Source organism: Perca fluviatilis, chromosome 23 (genome assembly GCF_010015445.1).
Source record: "Perca fluviatilis chromosome 23, GENO_Pfluv_1.0, whole genome shotgun sequence".
NCBI classification, from domain to species: domain Eukaryota; kingdom Metazoa; phylum Chordata; class Actinopteri; order Perciformes; family Percidae; genus Perca; species Perca fluviatilis.
The window spans coordinates 18,764,265-18,784,796 of NC_053134.1; the positions used below are offsets into that span (position 1 = coordinate 18,764,265).

The 20,532-nt window shown below is 40.8% G+C and overlaps 1 protein-coding gene across 1 annotated transcript in view; it reads right to left on the minus strand.

The window, feature by feature from the left end:
- LOC120553633 (proton myo-inositol cotransporter-like) overlaps nucleotides 1-20,532 on the minus strand; it is an 84,583-nt gene that overhangs the window by 25,757 nt on the left and 38,294 nt on the right. Inside the window, 1 exon segment of the mRNA XM_039792263.1 lies at nucleotides 8,347-8,455. Within this exon segment, the coding sequence (XP_039648197.1) occupies nucleotides 8,347-8,455 (109 nt within the window).

Below are 20,532 nucleotides of genomic sequence, written 5' to 3' on the forward strand. Positions count from 1 at the left end.
CCGCCCACAAAGCTCCTACCTGAAGAGGAGCAGAAGCCGCCTCGCCGAAAATGAAGACTGAAAAACAGAACTATTTTGGTACATTTACTCGCCATGTGGCAGATAGCCATACAGATAGATTTAATTTATTAATTATATATTATTTAAATTTAATATTTAGAGTTAAATAATTGTAAAATGTAGTACAGAGTCTGTAGTCTGAGAACTTACGTGTCACAAACGGCAATTCCACAACTGTACATCAGCGTGAAAGACGACATACTAAAAGGAGATCAAAGACATGTTCTGGATATTTAAAATGTCTTCCAGTTCCAGTGTTAAATATTATTCAGAAATAAAAGTGTATTGATCTTTGAAAAGGTGTACCTGTATTATTATGCCATTATCATTATATTAGATGCAAATGGTCTCTCGATGACAATATTATCGTTTATCGCAATAATTTCTGGGACAATTTATCGTCCAGCAAAATTTGTTATCGTGACAGGCCTATGTGTGGCTTTACGGATTTCTTGAGAAATGTACTATTCCATGGATTATGTCGCCCCCAGAATGATTTGAAATAACTTGAATGTACACACGTTCCACCAAAACAAGTTCCTTCCCGAGGCTATTTTGCTACATTGCTCCGTCCGGCGCCAATAAACCAGAGCACGTTTTACTCCTATCCCGGAATGCCGCGTGGACTAGCCAGACCTTCCTCCGCAGCACTGTGGAGGAAGGTCTGGCAATGCGAGACTAGGAGAAAATTAACTTTGTTTGAGACCTGTTTCATTCTCAGGTACAAACTTTCACGAGATCTGGCAACACAGATAAGCTAACGTCAACTAACGTTCGTGGACGCCCTGACAAAACTAATCTCTGTGATGCTATATATGTCTTTTAGCTGTGTGAATAGCTAAAGTTATGGATTGAGTGAGTCATTTTAGCCATATGTCTGCTAATTACTTGTAATTGGATGCAGTGGTTGTGTGTTTTACTGGAATATCACTGCTGAACCAAGAGTTTGGATGACATTCAGCTGAACTTGTCTGCATAAACGCATGTAATTAGACAGCATACTGCCACCACTGCACGCAGGAAAAGTATGCGATGTGGACTGGCACCAAGTGTAATTTGCAAGCAAGTATGCAGCTGAACAAGCACTGATCATCCGACTGGCATCTTTGAGTGACTTAGCTGTTAATTATGTTGGAAAAGGGTAAGGATCTCAGTAGGGACACTGTGTGATGAGCGACCACTGGATTCTCTCATCTCTCCAATGAAAGTGGTCTGGCTCCTCTACTTTCAGCCTCTCCCTACCAACTCGAACAAGCAAAGTGTTGCTGCCAATTGCGGAACCATTTTTCCTGGCCGAGAGCCGCGCAGAACTGTTTCGGCCCACGAACTGCCTTGGTGGAATTGTGACACATACCCCATGTATGTGTCACAATTTACTCTTTCTGACAGTCTGCCGCCTCTCTGTCAGACCTCCCTTTCTGTGCACCTGAGCCACCCAATTAAAAACGTGGGGACTACGAGGTAGCAAAAATAATAAAATATCTGCTGAACTTTTGCCCCAGGACAAATTCAGAAAAAAATAAATGTTCAATCAATTAGGCTATAATATTATTACATTTTACAGTTTGTTTCAATCATATAGTAGATACAGTTTTTGCAAAACTCTGAATATCTGAATATAAAACTCACAACTTATTAGGGCTTTGACTTTTGTCCAAAAATCATATTCAAAGCACCTGTGTTTATTAATATTAATATTCAAATATATTCAAATATTTATTAATAATATTCTGACCATTAAATGCCTTCAGTAAGACCTATATTTTTATCAAACTTAATTTGTAGACGTTCTGTCCACCAGAGGGCAGTGTATCAGTCAATGTCAATAGGCAGGCAATGATGTTTTCAGAATGAAAACACAATGCCACAACTGTTTGTTTTAATTAAAAGTCAGACACTGGATTAAACACAAACAGTATGCTTTCGACAGGAAGTTCGGAGCTTTCACCGTAGCCTACGTAAGTGGTCTGATGTTTATACTTGTGCGCTGGTGTGTGCGTCGAGCCGGCGTGTGTGAGTGTGTGTTAGAGTGAGAGAGTGACAGTGTTTACCGGTAGCTTCGGAGTGAGTAGCGACTCTAGAGTCATAGTGAGAGGAACAAAGCGTCTCCCCTGTTCTCTCTGACCACGGTGAGACATCTGGAGCAGGAAAAGTTAACCCTCTCCTTGATTTCACGTTGTTTACGGAGAAGGAGAACCAGGAAATGAGTCAGGGGAAATGCAAGCCACGGCCGAGCAACGTGTAGTTACATTTTGAAATGCGTGAAAAAGCCTCGGAATCTGAATTGAAAACAACATTTACAAAAAATAATGCTCATAACAGGCTCGAATATTAAGGGCTCCTAATATTCGTTCGAATATCATTATTTTTTTTAAATATTCAAATTATATTCTAATAACTAAGTTCAGAGTCAAAGCCCTACAACTTATACAGTAAAATTGACAGCCCTGACCATGACACCACATGTGCCGTAAACTGAAGCTGGAATCTGGAAGTCTCATGTGTTTCGACGTTTACTGGAACGAACGGGGCCTCATCTTGGAACACTGTATCCAGGTCTCATAATACACCAATGGCTCGGTACAGGACAGTGAGTCACACTGAGATGTCTGCGTTCACTGCTGTTTTGATTGAATCATGTTGGGGTGAACATATTCCTGTGAGCTCAAAGTGACATATCAGGAGTCTCCTCAATTATCTCCAAGTGTATTTGACAGACTGGGATTATACAAACATTTCTCAGATGCAGCAAGTGAGTCAGATCTGAGAGGGCAGACCTGAAGACAGCTATTTCAAATGCTTTGTTAGTTTGTCAAGGTTTTATTGGTTGAGTTGGCTGTTTGATTCCAACTTCAGTTGAATTTATTCCCTTGCTGACGACCAAAGGACTCACTTTTTGTTGGAACTTTTACTTCAAGGAGAGGACTTCAAGTGGGACAACGTGTCAGTATGAACTCAAATGTACCATTTGTGTGAGCATATTTGACAGAGAGAAAAAAAAATCCGTAAACTTCATCAATCCGCTCCTGTCAAGTTCCCAACTTCTCTCAAGACTGTTAGAGCAGAGTGACAGACAATATGCGCTTGCTAGTTTGGTTTGCAAATTAATATTTCTTGCCAGTCTGCCAGCTCACTCTCACTGCCCTTTTCCTTCTATGAGCCAGCCTGGTGGTTTAATCAAGAAAAGCAGCTGGGGACCGGGATAGCGGGGCTTGTCTCTAAGCCCAGCTGATTTACTGGCTCCCAAGACCTCCTTTATATCTCACCAGCTAATAGGGCTAGCCTGGCTGCTTCACACGGGAACAAAAAGGCAGGTGGTGAACAGACCGGCTGGTAAAGTATACAGAGCTAAGCAGCACGCAGGATGAGCGAAAATAATGCTGGAAAAAAAAAAACTCAGCACAGATGTGGATGGAAGAAATTACCGTGCAGAAAATACACCAGATTGAACACAGACAAGAACTGACAATCCTGCTTTCAATTTTCAAGACTTTTAAGGGATTGTTAGTTTGTAGTTAAAAGTCCCCTGTCCTGCACACCTGTACCTGTGTGTCATGCCTTCATCAGCTGTGACCTTGCTGCCTGCCTCCACTGCTGCACCTCGTCGCCTTTTATACCTTTTCATCCACCAAAATTAGCTTGTATGTGCAGGTTTTAGGAGATAGACTCCTTTCAGCTTTGCAAGTAGATGAGTATTTTCCTTTGGGTGTGTCACGTTCGAAACTACAATATAATGCGAACATATGTTACGATGCAGCGAAGTTACATACATTTAATATGGTAAACCCTGATCTATGCTACAAGTGCAATCACTCCAAAGGGACTGTTTCATTGTTTGTGGGACTGTAATGCAATTAAAGACTTCTGGAAAGAGGTAGCGCAAATGATATTTCCAATAGTGTCTGTAAATGTGCCTCTCCATCCCAAAGTATTTATCCTGGGGTTGTACCCAACTGATCCTAATTTTAAAAAAAAGAGGTAAAAATATGTGTTTATTGCAAGCAAAACGATTGATTTCACTTGCTTGGAAAAGTGTGAATAGGCCTAGTATGGTCGGTGGCTTAGGGAAATGTCTTCTTGCCTAACAATGGAAAGAATAACATATATGGTTAAGGATAGACAAGATACTTTCAAACAGGTCTGGGGACCATTCTTGGACTTTGTTGAACAAAATGATGGGGGTGGTGTAACTGCAAACGAGGGGAATTATGAGTAATTTTGTATTTTTCATGCAGCAGAGAGAGGTTTGTTCTTTGACACTGTTTGATTTGTTACATGTTCCAAATATATGTAATGAGAAGGGATCAGACCAAAGTGAAAGGTCATTTTTTTGTATTAAGTCCTTCTGATTTGTGTTTTTATTTTATATAAAGGTTTTCGCGGATTTGTATTTGCATTTTTTGTCTGTTGCTGTGATTGCTATCTTTTGTTTTTCAGGCTATGTCTACATTTTTGTATGTCTTGGTTTTGGGGCGTCCATGTTTGCTCGGTTTTTAGGCACTTCTGTGTCATATTCCTTATATGTTGGACCTTTCAGAAAGATCTGTTTTAGAAGTTGATGTAAAAACTTTTTACATGTCGGCAACTTATAGTATAATTACAATAACTCTGATATGACAGGAACGCTGCATCAGCACTGTGTGTTCATTTACCTCACTTTCCTGTTAATTGGGTTGCACCTGCAACCTCTACATGAATCATAGTTTTTTATCATATTTCTAAGTATACTACTTATATGTTAGGGGTGTTGAAATTAATCATTGCATCGATGCGAACCTGGATGATTCTGCATCGATGCAGTGAAAGACCATAATCCATTATTGCCTACTGATGTTACTTGTTGATTTTCCGCTCGCTGCTTTTTTTGTTTCTGTCTGTTGTCTGCTGTGTTCAGACTCCGCTACGTTCAGGAAGTGTCTTTTTTAAGAGCAGATGCAATAAAAAGTGGAGTTTATATATACCTGACTGCTTGAATTTGTTGATGAAAACCATGTGTAGCAATATATAATAAATTTGAGGAGGTGGCGCATTGTGATGCATCGGAATATCGAATCGTATTGAATCGTTGACAGGATAATCATAATCGAATTGTGAGACCAGTGAAGATTCACACCCCTATTATACAGTATGTTACATGGAATTTGGTTACCTCATGTAATTACCAGCAAATCTGCTGCGCTTCAATCTGACCGGAGATCTAAATAGCCAAAATAACTGTAGACACCTGTATCGGTGTGCAGTCTCTTTGACAATAAACTTTTATGCTAATACATCTCTAGCACACTTGAGCTAAATAAGACTTCTACAACCAGAACATGGTGCAAAACAAACAACTCAAACTGAGACATTGTCAAAAATTGATTGGCAGCAGGATGAGGTCATTAATGTCAATTTTAAAGGATATAAATATCACCAACGGAAGCCGCAGTGGGTGATTTTTGGAAAATGAAAGGGCAGTCAGATTTCAATTTGTAGACCGGAGACACATTTTAATGACCGGTGTAGACATACAGTAACAATCTAGACACCATCTTGATCAAAGACGTGTGAACGTGGTAAATGGGTCACTGCTGACACAGATAAACTAGCAGGCGGACCTTTTCCGAAAGACTGGAACACTGACAGACACACAAGTCAGCGAGACAGACAGGCAGATAGGGACAGAGCTGGGACAGATTTAGTTTGTCCCCTCTGCTCTTCATACTGTCGGCAACAGGAGAGGCAGATACATATATAGTAAGAGTGGCAGACATTCAGTGAGCGAGACGAGGATTTCAAGAGGTTTCTGAAATATCCAGTGTGTCACCTCTGCTAACCGCAGCTGAATTTCAAATCTCCAGATACAAGCACACATCATGTGCAAACATCCATACCTTTAGTCACAATCATGCACACACATGTGAGCACACTTCACTCAGGTGCACGTGCGCAGACCCCAAAGTCCATAGTGTCACATTCCATGCATCAGATCACACATGATTGCAGAAACACAAACATGCACTTATCCTATTGCTCTCCCCCCCCGGACGGTTGCTTAGCAACAGCACATATCCACAGATTGTTTACAGAGCTTGTAATATAGTCCATCTCAAAGGGGAAGTGAGACAGAGACAGATGACACAGTCTCCTCAGATGGAAAGAATAAAAGAGGAAAGGTGGTTCGTCCTCTGACAGGCAAGTGGGCAGTAGTAGCATGCAATGAAGCTTTTGGTCCCCGGTGTATCATGCGTTATGAAAGACGAAAGAAATGTTTTATGATTTAATACTGTGCTGCTAAACCAAATACATCTGTCTAGATCTTTCTTGTTGAAAGGGAAGGCTGTTGACACACAGATTCAGTGTCATGTATCATCCTGGTTTTGGTTAACCCTGAGGGCCAAAGAGCTAAAAACACACTTGAACTTTCCTTTTCAACGGTAATATGATCTAGTGACAGGACAGACCATGAAAATCATTCACAGCCTCTAGTGGCCCACACACATTTTTTCGTGATGTTAAATATGTTACAATATATTAATATTGCCATGGTTTGATATGTACTTCATGGTTTACGCCTCCTTTACTGGATTCCCTGCGTTAAAAAAACTGCAAGATGCTGTGTTTTTGCTTTGGGTACAAGTGAAACAATGAAATCCAATCCAGGAAGGCGGATTTGAGCAACACATTAATGAGTTTCAAGGCCTTTCGGATGCTAAAACATGACATTATCATGGCAACAACCATCTTATCCATCATCTCAATAATAGGTTAAGGAAAAAGTAGATGGCATTGTTTTGGTGGCAAAAGTTGAGCAACATTTTTGTGCTGGTCTCCTTTAAAAAAGGAATGAGCGGACTGTCTTTTTACAGACAGGCTGTTTTCTGTCTTAACATGGCCTGACCTTGACAGTCACTGTGAATTATAGTGGGAAAAAAATGGATTTGCAAAACGATTCACTGGTACCGGCATAAAGATTTTGCTGACCCGTCCTTCCACATTAGCAATTTGGGCAACAATTTCCATACTCTGGATTTCTGCAATGAGATTAAATAACTGAATATGATCTTCAGCACAGACTGCAGTTTCATCCTCTGTTTACTTTCATATGGTACAGTAGGCTTTCTGTAGACAACCGAATACAATCTGATAGAGACTCTGGTGTCAGCCTACTTCTGTCTCCTTTTACCCATAACACCAGTATTTAGTTTACTATAGTTTACTGTCCTTGGTGCAGCTAAATTCTCACTCTGGAACAATTTATTTGGTCTCAGTGTAGTTGCTCTGGTGCAACCCCAAGTTTGAGTTTCCCCCTCACATAGCAAAGAAATGAACTAAAACAGAAATGCGAGATTTCTTCAGACATGCTTGCTGTGAATGTGACATCAATTAATAACTCCCTCCAACTGCACTGACCTTTGGACTGATTATGTATCTGTCTGGGTACAAAAACGGTTAATTGCTCCACATGCATAGCACCTGATCAGTTATCTTCAAAGCTTTACTTCAAAAGGGAGTACGTGCTGTGTGCTTAGACTAGTGCTTACTTAGTAGACTGTCAGAAACCTATCTCTGGCCACATTATAGTTGATGTTTTTTTTAACTTAAAGGTCCCATATTGTAAAAACTAAGATTGTCATGTCTTTTTTATTGTAAAGCAGGTTGAGGTGCTGTATAAATACTGTGTAAGTAAAAAAAAAAACACTCAATCCACAGAGAAATGTGCCTTTAAACGAGTCATCAGCTTCCCTATGTTTGTGATGTCACAAATATACTATAGATGAAAGTGCATCTACAGTGCTGTTACAGTCATTTCCCGGCTGCAGTGACGGTGCATAGACTCCGATGCAGATGCGGAAGACCAGGAAACGCTGACCAATCAGAGCAGACTGGGCTTTTTTTCGGGGCTTAAAGAGACAAGCTCTAAAACGGAGCATTTCAGACAGAGGGTGAATACAGGTATATTCAGAAAGACAGCATAAAAAAATTGTGTTTTTTAACATTAAAGCATGTACACATGTTCTAGTAGAAACCCACATGACAAACCTCCTACTGTATATCACTTTTGTTTTCCAAGATACTTCTATGGAGCAAAAATAGGCATAAATGCAGCTGGGGATACTAAGATAAGCATGGTTAGAATTGATGGAGATTTGAGTTCTAACTAGCTGCATACTTCACAACCACTGCTAGTAACTGTCCCATTATGCCCTATTGCGTGTTGACCATTGCAGACTCAATACAGTTTTAAAAGGTCTATTGTCAGTAATTGGGACCTGTACTAGACTGAATGATCGTGGTTTCACTCACATGACCGTGTTGATTCCTGAAAGTTGCTGGAACATCTGAAGACCACAGCCAACCAGGAGGGCTCGCCGAGTGGGGGGGTAGGTCAGCATTCGCCAGATCACAGGGCCATCTGGAGACACAAGCAAAGGCACAGCAGAAATTAATTTCAAACTCAGCATGACTTCATTGCAAAAAATACAGAGGCATTAATTGAGGTTCATTCCAAAAATCAGCTACCCACCATAAGAAGAACAAGACCCCTGATGGTAACAAGAATTAGTGTGCAACAAAGCCAACAGGCTTTATTATAGAAGTATTATCTTTATAGTACATTTGCCAATTATGACTTTGAAACTTCTTTAAAGTGATGGTTCGGAGTAATTTCACCCTAGGGTCCTTTGCACCATGCCCTCGAGCCAAACACCCCCCCAGAAGCTTTTTTCACCTGGGTCTAACATTGGGAGAGTTAGCGTAGAGTAGCGTTATCAGCTGAATAGCTTATTAGCGCAGGGGCTAATGGACCCACGTTTGTATCTCGTAAATGACCCCACTAATAATGCCCGAAATGATACCAAACTTCTACACTAGTACATATAGGTTATGTACTCACAATGATGTTGAAAGTTTGTAAGTACACCAGAAGTTTATGAACACTTGCCTGCTCTCTTCTGCTCTCTGTTGCTGCTGCTGCTTGCTACCTGCAGTTAAGAAAAACCCCAAAAAAAAAAAAAAAAAAAAAGTCTCCAAACTTACACTCAATTATGTCTGCAATACTAGTCTCTGTTTTATACTACAGCACTTATCTTTAAAAAAAAAAGTTAAATTAAAAAAATTTTTGTTGCATCTCTTTTCGGTGTTGTAATTAATGAAGCATTGCCCTAAGATCTTCCTTTACAGCAACAGCAGAGAGCAGAAGCCAACAGGCAAAGTGTTCATAAACTTTCTGTTCCACTATAACAAATTAACAAATAGTCGCGCCGGGTACATAGTCAAGCTAATGCTAATAAGGCTATTCTAGCTGCTTAACGCCTTCAATGTTAACAGGTTAAAACTTCGGGGGTTTTGGCTTCGAGGTCATGGTGCAAAGGACCCTAGGGTGAAATTACTCCGAACCATCACTTTAACCTGCTTCTGCATTAAAAGATGTTGGACTTGACATCAGCTGTTTAGCTTAGCACAAGACTCCAGGAAGTCACTGCTCCTGGCCAAGAAGTATTCCAGCACATAACCATAAAACCACAATTTATCACTTTAACACTTAGCTTTTTGTACAGATTTAACAACTAAGATATGATGTGTTAATTAGTGAGCTTTCAAAGTGCTGGCTTCTGAAAGAGCCAGGCTGGCTGTCTACCTGTTTTAAGTGTTTATGCCAAGGTAAGCTAACCCTCTGCTGGCAGTATCTTAATATTTAGCGTACAGACATGAGAGTGCTATTGATCTTCATACCTTACTCTTGGAAAGACAGTAAATAGGCATATTTCCCAAAATGTTGAACTCCTCTTTTAAAGATTATTTTTTTATTGATTATTTTAGGCCTTTATCTTCATATTACAGCTGAAGACATGAAAGGGGAGAGAGGGGGAATGACATGCAGCAAAGGGCCACAGGTTGGAGTCGAACCCACAGCCGCTGCATCGAGGAGTGAGCCTCTACGTATGGGCGTGCGCTCTACCAGGTGAGCCACTCAGGCGCCCAAGCTCCTTTTTTAACACAAGCGAAAACACATTTACTTTAATGGGATCATCATTATTATTTTTTTTCTAAATACACACAGATAAATCACAAATTTTGTCACTTTTGTCAGCTGCTAAATTCCCATATTCATAATAGATTTATCATTTGGGCATGAGGTTGACATAATGAGTCATACTGTCCTCAAATTGATAGATCTAGTTTCAAGCCCGTGTGACAGCAACCATCTGCCCAGTTCCGAGGCTTTGTTAGCTCCAGGGATGCTGCTGTGTTACTTTGACCTCTGACCTCCCTATGGAGGCGCTAGAAAAAGTGTAAAAAGAAATGGCTCTCTTGAGGATCAGCATAGCACAGTAGCTGCCTTTTTCCCCCCCGTAATTTTCAGATGGTGGATATCTCAGTTTGGGATGAAACAAATATTTGACGCCAAGCTTTGGCCTCGCAGAATACCACTTGGCTCAGCAACAGAGCCCAGACTGTGATCTCCAACACACGCAGGCAAGCAGCTCCTCTGGGAGGAGAAGTCTTAATAGGATGAGAGAGTGGCTGGACAGGCATGGAGCTGTCGGATAAAGAGGGAGACACACACGGTGCCAAGAGATCGGACAAACAAGCCTCAACACACACAGGAAAGAAACACACAGGTATGTCTGTGTGCCAGGATACAAAAGTGACGGTGCAAACACAAGCACATTTAAACATCATAAACAAGGATGCATGAGCCTGCACATATGAAACTACAGAGACACACGCACAGGCTGATTATTTGGGAGCAGCTGTGTGTGGGAGGACTATGGACCAGTGAACATCTCTTTTAGCAGTTTGACAGATTTTGTAACACACAGACAGAGTCAAGCGTTTTAATGGCTGACTTCTCAGAGGGAGAGGAACATTAGCATCTTTGATTCTTTTCAATTCTCAAATGCTGAAAGAGGCTTTTTAACTTTTAATGATTGGTCCGCACCTTCTCGTCCTTTCATAGAGACGAGAGGCAATATTCACCACACACTCTGAAGCAGTCAAATACATAACTTTAGTCGCAATTCATCACCTTTTCCTTTAATAAAATGTGCCCCACATAAACAGGCTCTGCATATTTTCTTAACCCTTATGTTATTCAACTAGAAAGATGAAAATACATCACTCATTTATAGGGCCATAAGGTTTTGTTTTTAGCCTTATCAGCAACATGAACTCAGCTTTGTCTGTATATATCCATTTACTACTGTGTCTAAATTACTATGGACGACTCTCACACTGATAACAACTCTGACGTTCCTAACAACTACATCATTCAAGCCGCTTTATATGCATTTCTATCATCTGTTCCAAATGGAGAGTTTTTTTACGGACTGGTCTGACCACACAGAAAAGTATCTCAAAATTAGCATGGATTGTAAAACAGGAAGTTAATCCTACAAAAAAATGAAAGGGCTTTGAAGTGATTTAGGCTTATTATAGTGTCACTATAGGAAAACAAAAACACATGTGGTTCTAAGCAACAACAAAAATATACAACAGTGTAACATTTTGTCAGCTATGTTTTTTGGCTTTCCATTTATTTATTTTTTTTATCTAAAGCTACTCCATTTCAAATTCATACAAAATATTTGGATCATACTGTATCACAGTTTACAGTTGAATTGTAGAACTTCCAACCAGGGACATGCTTATTTTCTGCAATTATAATGTAATAAGTGTTTGGTCACAGAGCGATAAAAATAGAATAGAATTCTCAATAATACTATTTTTACTATGAACGGCCACCGCCTACTGTATGTTACCATCCACCCAGTCCACACTGTTGTGTAGTTGTAGCTATAGTGAAACAATAATGGCTGTAGTTTAGGGGTGATAAAGTTATAGATAGCAAGCAATATAAGATTGAATAGGTATATATATAAGATTTAATAACGGGACCCCTCATCAGAACTTAATATAGTTAAATGCAGTGTTGTTGGAGTTCATGAACTCCTTCATTTTTTGGGGGGAACGTGAACTGAACGTACTGCATTACTGCCTGATGAACGTTACGATGAACTCCTTCATTCTGGTGTCTGTGAACAGCACGCTCTCTCAGTTTAACCTCATTCAATAGGGTGCCAGATTTCTATAGAGCCTTCCAGGCGAAAACCCGGCTAAAACATACCGTGAACAGGCCTTCATATGTAGCGGAAAAAACACCCAATCTGGCAACACCAGCCACCAGTGTCGCACCGCCGCATGCGTCATCAAAACTAAAAGCAGCCTGGAGGCGACGAAGCAGCAAGGAGGCTTCATATGATCATTCAAACGAGATTTATGAAAAGGTCGGTGAGGATGGGAAAAATCGTACATTTCTGTGCAAACTTTGCCCGCCGGCTTTCAAAAAGAAAATCCGCACTTCAGTCACATCCACAGCAAACCTGAAACGGCACGTTGAACTGATTGGATATGAAGATGAAATCTGACGCATAGTTTCAGTGTTAAAACTGATAAAATAATTGCTGTCTGTGGTTCTATATGGGCTGTGGCAATCATTTTGAAAAATAATAGCTCGCGGCAACATATGGAAAAAAAAGAACTATGAACTAGTTCGTTTTTGGAACTGTGAACTTAGTTCAAAATTTTGAAGTATGAACTATGAACTGAACTAGTTCATTTTAAAAATTTGTGAACTGAACTTTGAACTAGTTCATGTAGAAAGTGAACTTTCCCAACACTGGTTATATGAGCCCTGTTCTTTATTTATAGATAACTAAGTTAGCTTGTGGGTAACAATGTCAAAACAGGGGCTTTATAGGGGCACGCCACAAATTTACATATAAAGTTCAGTTTACTCGTCGTGAGGAGCATTACTCAACCTGGGAAAATAGTTGTATAATGTCTGTTTTCTGAATGAGGTTATAGTGATGTCATCAGGGTTATCTTGGATTGGGATTGAGGCTTCAACTTTTCAACAGAAATTCTATGTTATGAAAGATATAAGTTTGAAAGATATGGGCATTTATCAAGCATTTGCAGTGTAATAAAAGACACTTTCCAAGTGCATTATGGGAAGTGTAGCATCATATTGTTAAGAAATAAAAATTAATTCATTTGTATTTCTTAACAATATGATAAGCTTGTTTTTTAAAAGGGGGGTTTGTCAGTAAGCTACCGTATGTTTGTTTCAGCTTTCTAGGTTTAATGTGAAGCAGAGCTCTAATTGCAAGACAATGAGACAATGAAAAGGAATTGATGCGTTCATGGGCTGAGCCATTTCCACGGCACTAACGTGGTGCAGTGTGATTGGGTGATCCCCGGAGACCAGAGCAGAGGAGCATTATCTGATTAGCCAACAGGGAAATCAGGATTCATGGGCAAGAGAGTGGAGACCTGATGGCTGCCTGAAGACGATCTTAACAACTCGGCCGACACACACAAGCATGTAAACGCACATAAACACATTCAGATGCAATCAGTCACACAGACACAATATCTTATTCCCTCTTGCTGTCTTTGGGGTTAATAGTACAGCACATATTTACATTTTTCTACAAAAAAATACAATGTGGAATACAAATAGACACATTGGTACTCACTCGTATAGGCTCAGAGGCACAGTCTCACATACATGCACAAAGACACACACACACACACACACACACACACACACACACACACACACACAAGCTTACAAAAAAAACACAGCTTCATTTCCTCAGCTGAACACCACCCAGCTGTATTTTGATGAGATATTGAAGAAGAAAGATCGCAATGAAAAACAAGTCAGCGAGCTACCAGCAAGCCACAAGCACAGTGATTAAGCCTCACGGCACTGCGGTAATTGCACGTCAGTACTCCACATTGAACCTTTTTAACTGCCTCATTTCAGTCAGTCTATACCGCCTTATTACCTTAAAACTTTAAGCGCGATGCATACAGGTGTAGATCAAGGCTAGACGCACAAATAGTACAAAAATCTAAATACCAGCTCTTGTAAGAGATGAGCACGTGATATTAAAACACACAGAACCTAGATGTAAGTCAGCAAAACCAGACAAAGCTCAGTACAAAGCCATGACTCTGTTTTCTCATGTCAATCTACCCACGCGAGCTCTGTGATCATCTCTCCGCCATCACTACCTGCACGGATCCCCTTTGATTTCACATCTCGTCAGCAATCATTCCAGCAAATACTGATGGACTCACTCTAAGACCATAAGCCCACGGTTTGTTTGTACAATGAGCAGGGCATGCCTGGGATGTGATTTTAATGAGAATGAGGCCTGTCTCCCTCTTCTTCTTCTTCTTCTTCTTCTTCTTCTTCTTCTTTGTCGTTTTCTCCTCCTCTTTGATATTCACTAATGGACTCTCCAATTAGCTCTTTTCCTCGGCTATCTGCTTCCGGAAGACACCCCGGCTTCCCAATTAGAGCGCCCGTTTAGCACTATTGGTCCTGTCAGATGTTTCCTTTTATTCACGCTTCAAACACGTGCCACAGTCAGTCGGCTTGATGAAATATACAGCGGGGAGAGAGTCAGCTCACTCTCCAGGAACACTGGCAAGAATCCATCGACAGGATTTGCAATTACTGATTCCCGATTACTGATATTGATATAGAAATCCTTTAAACACAGTGAAATGTGTATCTATCCATGGGATAATACAGGGGGGAGAAACGCTGTTGTTAAAACAATAGCCAATCAAGGAAACAAATGAGGCCCAATGAGGCGACGAATGTGAGCACAGTAGGAATTACTGACTGTCTATAAGACAATAGCTCTTTCTATCCATCCAATCACCATGTCCTCAGGGAGCAAGTGGCTGGAAGCAGGCTTCACTTACATAACCTGGAGAGCAGCAATCAAGGAGTGAAGCCGGAACAGGCAATCTGCAGCCCCCCTACCTCAACCCCCATCTCCCCTCTAATGATTTCTTCTCCCTCTTCTCTCCCTTCTCACCTCTCCTCTGCGTCCTCCTCAGAGTAGGATCATGTCACCTCGCACTGTTTACAGTCAAGAACAGAAAAGAGGGTCAGGACTAATGGAGAATAGAGATTAGATCTATCGCTGCAACATGTGGTAATGGAAGCACTGTGCAGCCCATTTGGAGTTTCACTAAATTACATAGAAACTGCTGTTTCCAAAAAAATAATGTTACAACCAAATAGCCACCATGTAATCATGCTTAATCTCCCCTTAAAGCTACACTAGGCAAAGCTTTCATGAAATACTGCCATGTCAAAGAGTCAAAAGTTTGACATTTTGGGAAACATGCTTATTTGCTTTCTTGTTAGACGAGAACTCTGTACGCTAAATAAGAAGCTACAGTCAGGAGACAGTTAGCTTAGATCGGCATGAACACACTCTAGGTGGGGAGCAGAGATTTCCTGTAGACACCATGAGGTTGCTCAGCAAAAAAACAGATGTACCATAATAAGATGTACAGATTATGAGATATGTCGATTAGTGAGCTTTAAAAGGTGCTGTTAGGCAGATTTTGTTACCTTTGTTTCCAGTCCTTATGCTAAGCTAAACTTATCTAACTGTCACCTGGCTGTTTGTTGCTATGTTCATGTCATATTGAAAAGACTGTATTTACCAATTACTAATTAAAGACTAGTAATTACAAGGTAAGCAAAGGTAACCACCTTGGAATAATGCTCCCCAATCTGAATAGCGAGAGGTTTTCCAGTATGCAGACCGATCTCATGAAGTGACGTACGTATGACACACCAATTCGTATGCCATTATTGGCGTGTTATCAAGACGCATACTCGCTTTTTAGCGTGTTTGTGTCACGTGGCTTTAGAAAGTGGCGTGTATGTTTACGCTGTGACGTTGCAGACTGCCGTCCGCTGTATACAGCGTAGACATACACGCGGATAGCTCAAAATGCGTACAGATAACCCGCCACTTGGCGTGTATGTTTACGCAAAGTCATGTCGTCACGTTGTATGCATGTATGCAGCATTCGCCCCATGTTGGCTGAGTCCTGCAGCGGCGCCGGTTCGATTCCGACCTGCTGCCCTTTGCTGCGTGTCATCCCCCGTCTCTCTCCCCCTTTCATGTCTACCCACTGTCACTTGTAATAAAGGGAAAAAGCCCCCCAAAAATAATCAAAAAAAACATCTTTTCACCTGACTCTCTGCTAGAAAGCAAATGAGCGTATTTCCCTTAATCCAAACTGTAGAACTATTCCTTTAATCTGGGTTAAATTGGACAGCGCTCTAATCTTATCCCTTAAAGTTAAACCATTATGCTAAAATAATTATTTTTGTGTCAAAGTGTTGCTTCTCATGGTGACTACACCTTACACCACGTTTTCATTTAGAGAAACATAACTGACTCAGTTAATAAGACAGAGAGCTCTTCTCAGTGGTAGCCTAAATTCCTTATAATGTTGTTTACATACAAATTATGTGCATGTGCTTCTTCATAGCCCGATTTAGACAACTGAAAAGGATTATGATGACAGGCACTCTGGGGTGATGAAACTGTTATGTTCAAACTAGCCACTTATGTAACTTTTACAGGCTGTAGACTGTCTCGGTAAAGTTTTCGGATTTCTTTTAAATATGTTTTTACTGAACTAAAGTGAGGTTATAGGACCATGAAATGCAGTCCTCCAGCTTCTTATAAATAGTCTGTGCTTTTCAGAGATAAGGAGCCTTTCTCATGTTTTCTCCCGATGCTGAAGAACTTGAGGAAGCCTTTATTTCTGTATTCTTTGAATCCCATAATATCCATTGGACCACCCTGAGATCAAGTGGAGGCATGGCATGCTGAGAGGAAGAAAATCAAATCAGCTGAAGAAGATGCTCTCAAGTAGAGTACCTGTAGGTCATTCTTGTGTTAACTAGAGGTAAGTAAGTCGCCTGGAACAAACATGTGAAGCTTAGGGATGTTTTTTTTTTTGGACAATATTATGAAGAAGTTAAATGTTTTTTTTGGAAAGAAAGGCTCTTGATTGGTTTATTTCAGAAATAACTGAGAATCACTCTGGACCTGTAGCGTTAGGGAGAAACAGCATTTTAAGTGGAGCTGATCAAATCTCATCAGTGTCTGCAGATGCAGGGGAGCAGCTGTGTTTATCTAAGGGCACACAGGGGCCAGCGGTTGCCAGGAGCTGAGCACCAGACAGGCAGATGGAGGGATAGATGGATGACACACACACACACACACACACACACACACACACACACAATGCAATGGTCAGATCTGTACAGCTATAGTTATCTCTGATCATGCCCTGGTCATTCTGGATTTCTCCTTTACCCAATTGGTAAATCTCCCTAAAGACTTCTGTTATCTCCACCTGTTTTAAAAATGATTCAACTTCATCTTCTCTCTTGTGGGAAACTTTTAAGGCTGTAATCCAAGGAGATATACTTCCTTACATGCTGCAAAACAGTGCAAGAAAAGTTAAGAGTAAAAAATAAATCCATTTAATCGATGCAGCAGAAGCAGACTTATCATCTTTTTTTTTTTTATTCCACACATACTTTTTCCAAAACCTGGCACCTACATTTCACACAATGCAACCTCGAGCTGCGGGCTTCAAGTAGAGATGAGGAGCGACTGCAGAGGTCTGGTATAGCTCACTTCTTTCTAACTCCAGCAGCACGCGGCAAAAAGTTGAGACCGATTCAACCTGACACCGCCCTGCGGTGGCCAATCCCAACCCTGCGGTGAATCGCATTATTGCCTTCGTTTGGTCTGAACAAGCCCTCAATATCACAATCGACTCGAAAACCAAAGATAGCCCAGATAATGAGGTAATCAGTGGTATCCCTTTTTCTGAATTCTTATCACAAACCTCTACTTCTTTAATACTGAAAAGAGACAGCACATGGAGAGAAAACTTTGAATCAAGCAGAGTTGCTGTCTCAACTGCAACAAACAGTGTTCCTTAAAGCTTCGGAGTCTCGGTTTGAGGGTCAACAAAACCACCATCTCTCCAGTTTGAAACTAATCCCATCAAAGGAATCGATCAATAGAGCGCAGGAGGTTGCCCGTCAGTCTGTCATGTTGTTTCTGTCCGTTTCTGTAGCCGGGTGGATAAACAAAGGCGATTATACAAAAGCAGAAAGATGCAAGAAAAAGTCAGAGAAAGAAATGGGAGCCGTAATGAAGTCGGTTCTTCCATTTCAGTTTGAAAAGTCACTGCCTGGTTCTGTAACTCAGAGTCAGATCACACCAGCAGAGCTACCTGAAGTTGAGAGGAGGACACGACAGAGAGGCGCATTCATTTTTAAACCCCATCTGATTTTCCAACTGAGATTTCTATTATTCAGCGGTTACATTCCATGAAGACACACTGTCTGTCATTAAATGAAAAGTAACACAGCAAAAAGTTCAAGGATAACTTGTTTTTCATGTTGTGAACAGAAGTTATATTCTGGCTCTATAGAGACGACAGCTCGGTGAGTAAACTCCAGCCATCCAGTACATCTTGCATGTTTAAACAAATGTTATGCAAGAATCAGCTGCTATTGCCAGTTTGACCCAAAACTGGTGGGTAGTTATTCCTGAGGGACATGACTAGAGAAGTGTGTGTGTGTGTGTGTGTGTGTGTGTGTGTGTGTGTGTGTGTGTGTGTGTGTGTGTGTGTGTGTGTGTGTGTGTGTGAGAGAGAGAGAGAGAAATGATGGATCATAATGGCCGTAGGAAACAGGCAGAAATACACACAAACCCACAGAAAACTAAACTATTATTCTGGAGTAGAGTAGTAGTAGAGTTGGACTATTTATCTGGACACACACACACACACACACACACACACACACACACACACACACACACACACACACTGTTATGCATTGTATAATAGCTCTATAACACATAGAAGATACACCATTGTAAAAGAAAAAACAAAAAACTACATTTGAACTCAATATACACACAAATTACACATTCAAATAATGAATTCCTTTTTTCCACACATCCTGTCTTATCTGGCATGTGGGGATTTTTCTCCTACAGTCTGAGCTAGCTACTGCGCCGACTGAAATTCATTATCACATTTTTAAAGTGCTGAAATAATGAAGCTGGCCTGTCTGTGCCCTCCCAAAAATACTGTGTGAAAGAGGCTGGTTCAATATCCATCTCTCCATGCAGGGAATGTGACAGGCGCAGAGGGGGAATCATGATAGATCTGCCATCGCGCAACTCTCGGCTCCCTCAATTATTAATAAGCTGCTTAAAACCTACAGGGGAGCAGAGGAGTGGGGAGCTTGTGTTCTCTATTTGTCACTGTTGCTATTCCTCGCTGCTTGACCCACACAAACTCATCAGAGTTAGTTTTAAGACTGCCGACAAGTTTTGTTCATTGTCTTTTTTACTGCACAGTGTCTGAACAAAGGTCCAGCTGGGGCCAGGTTATGAGTTTCAGGGTTAAAGGACAGATTTTTTGTTTTTTCTACTTCATCAGACAAACTCATGAGTGGCTTTATATGTATCTGCATGCAGTTTGAATCCACCGAGCTCGATAAGTCTAATCAGTACATATTTAATTCTGGCTAACAAGGAAAATATATCTCAAAATAGCAAATGATCCCTTTAAAATGATGAGGAACATGGATCTGTTCTCAAGCCTCTCTATGCATACAGGGGTGCAGATTTGACATTTTGGGCCCTGCTGCACTTTCCACTACTCCCCACCCCGCCATTACTCTATATAAAACACACTACTGTATGTCTGCCCATTTACAGCTAAACCACACATCATACACAGTATGTATAGCAGCTGAGTAAATTCACCCACTGCCAGGACTCTGCTGGACTTGGTTCACCATCTTACTACCAGGAATGGAAGACATCAAGCAATAATAATAATATCTATCTCGTTTCCCTCGGAGCATGAAGACCATCAGTACATCATTTCACCATTACATTTTTTGGTTTTACTGACCAACTACTACGTAACCTGAGTTGACGACACACCTGAGTAAATGGCAGGCGGTGATCAGAAATGTACATAAAGTGTTCACCTGCCACAGTATCCCAGTTTCTGCGGGGGTACACACACACATACATAAACATAAAATCTCAGTTAAATCAACAATACTACAAATAAAGGCTGCGCTGTACACCTACATAAATATGATTGGACGTTCCTAGCCACACTGCGAAGCATGAATGAAACAGCTGATTCCAATCAGCTAACACAAGAGTGGCTTCAGTGCTCTGCTCGAACTAGAGCTCTATTCACTCCCTTGATAAAGTTCTCAAATGTCTACCAGTATGTCTTCCAGTACAAAATCGAACTAGGGGCCCCTTGAAAAGCCATAACCAAATTATAACCAGGTATAAAAAAAATATGCTTTTTTAAACTTTTATTTGAATTTATGATACAACAAAGCTTATTTTTTCAGCTGAGGAGTCATGTAGTCTGGACACCTCCATCAGGGGGTCAGTACCCTCGTTAACCCAACTACCACTAATGGTTTGCAGCTGGCAGTACTTACAGTAGAACTTTTTTTGGGGGGGGTTATAACTGTATGGTGTGAGAACGTATATTATTGCTTTTCTGATTTTAACTTTGGCA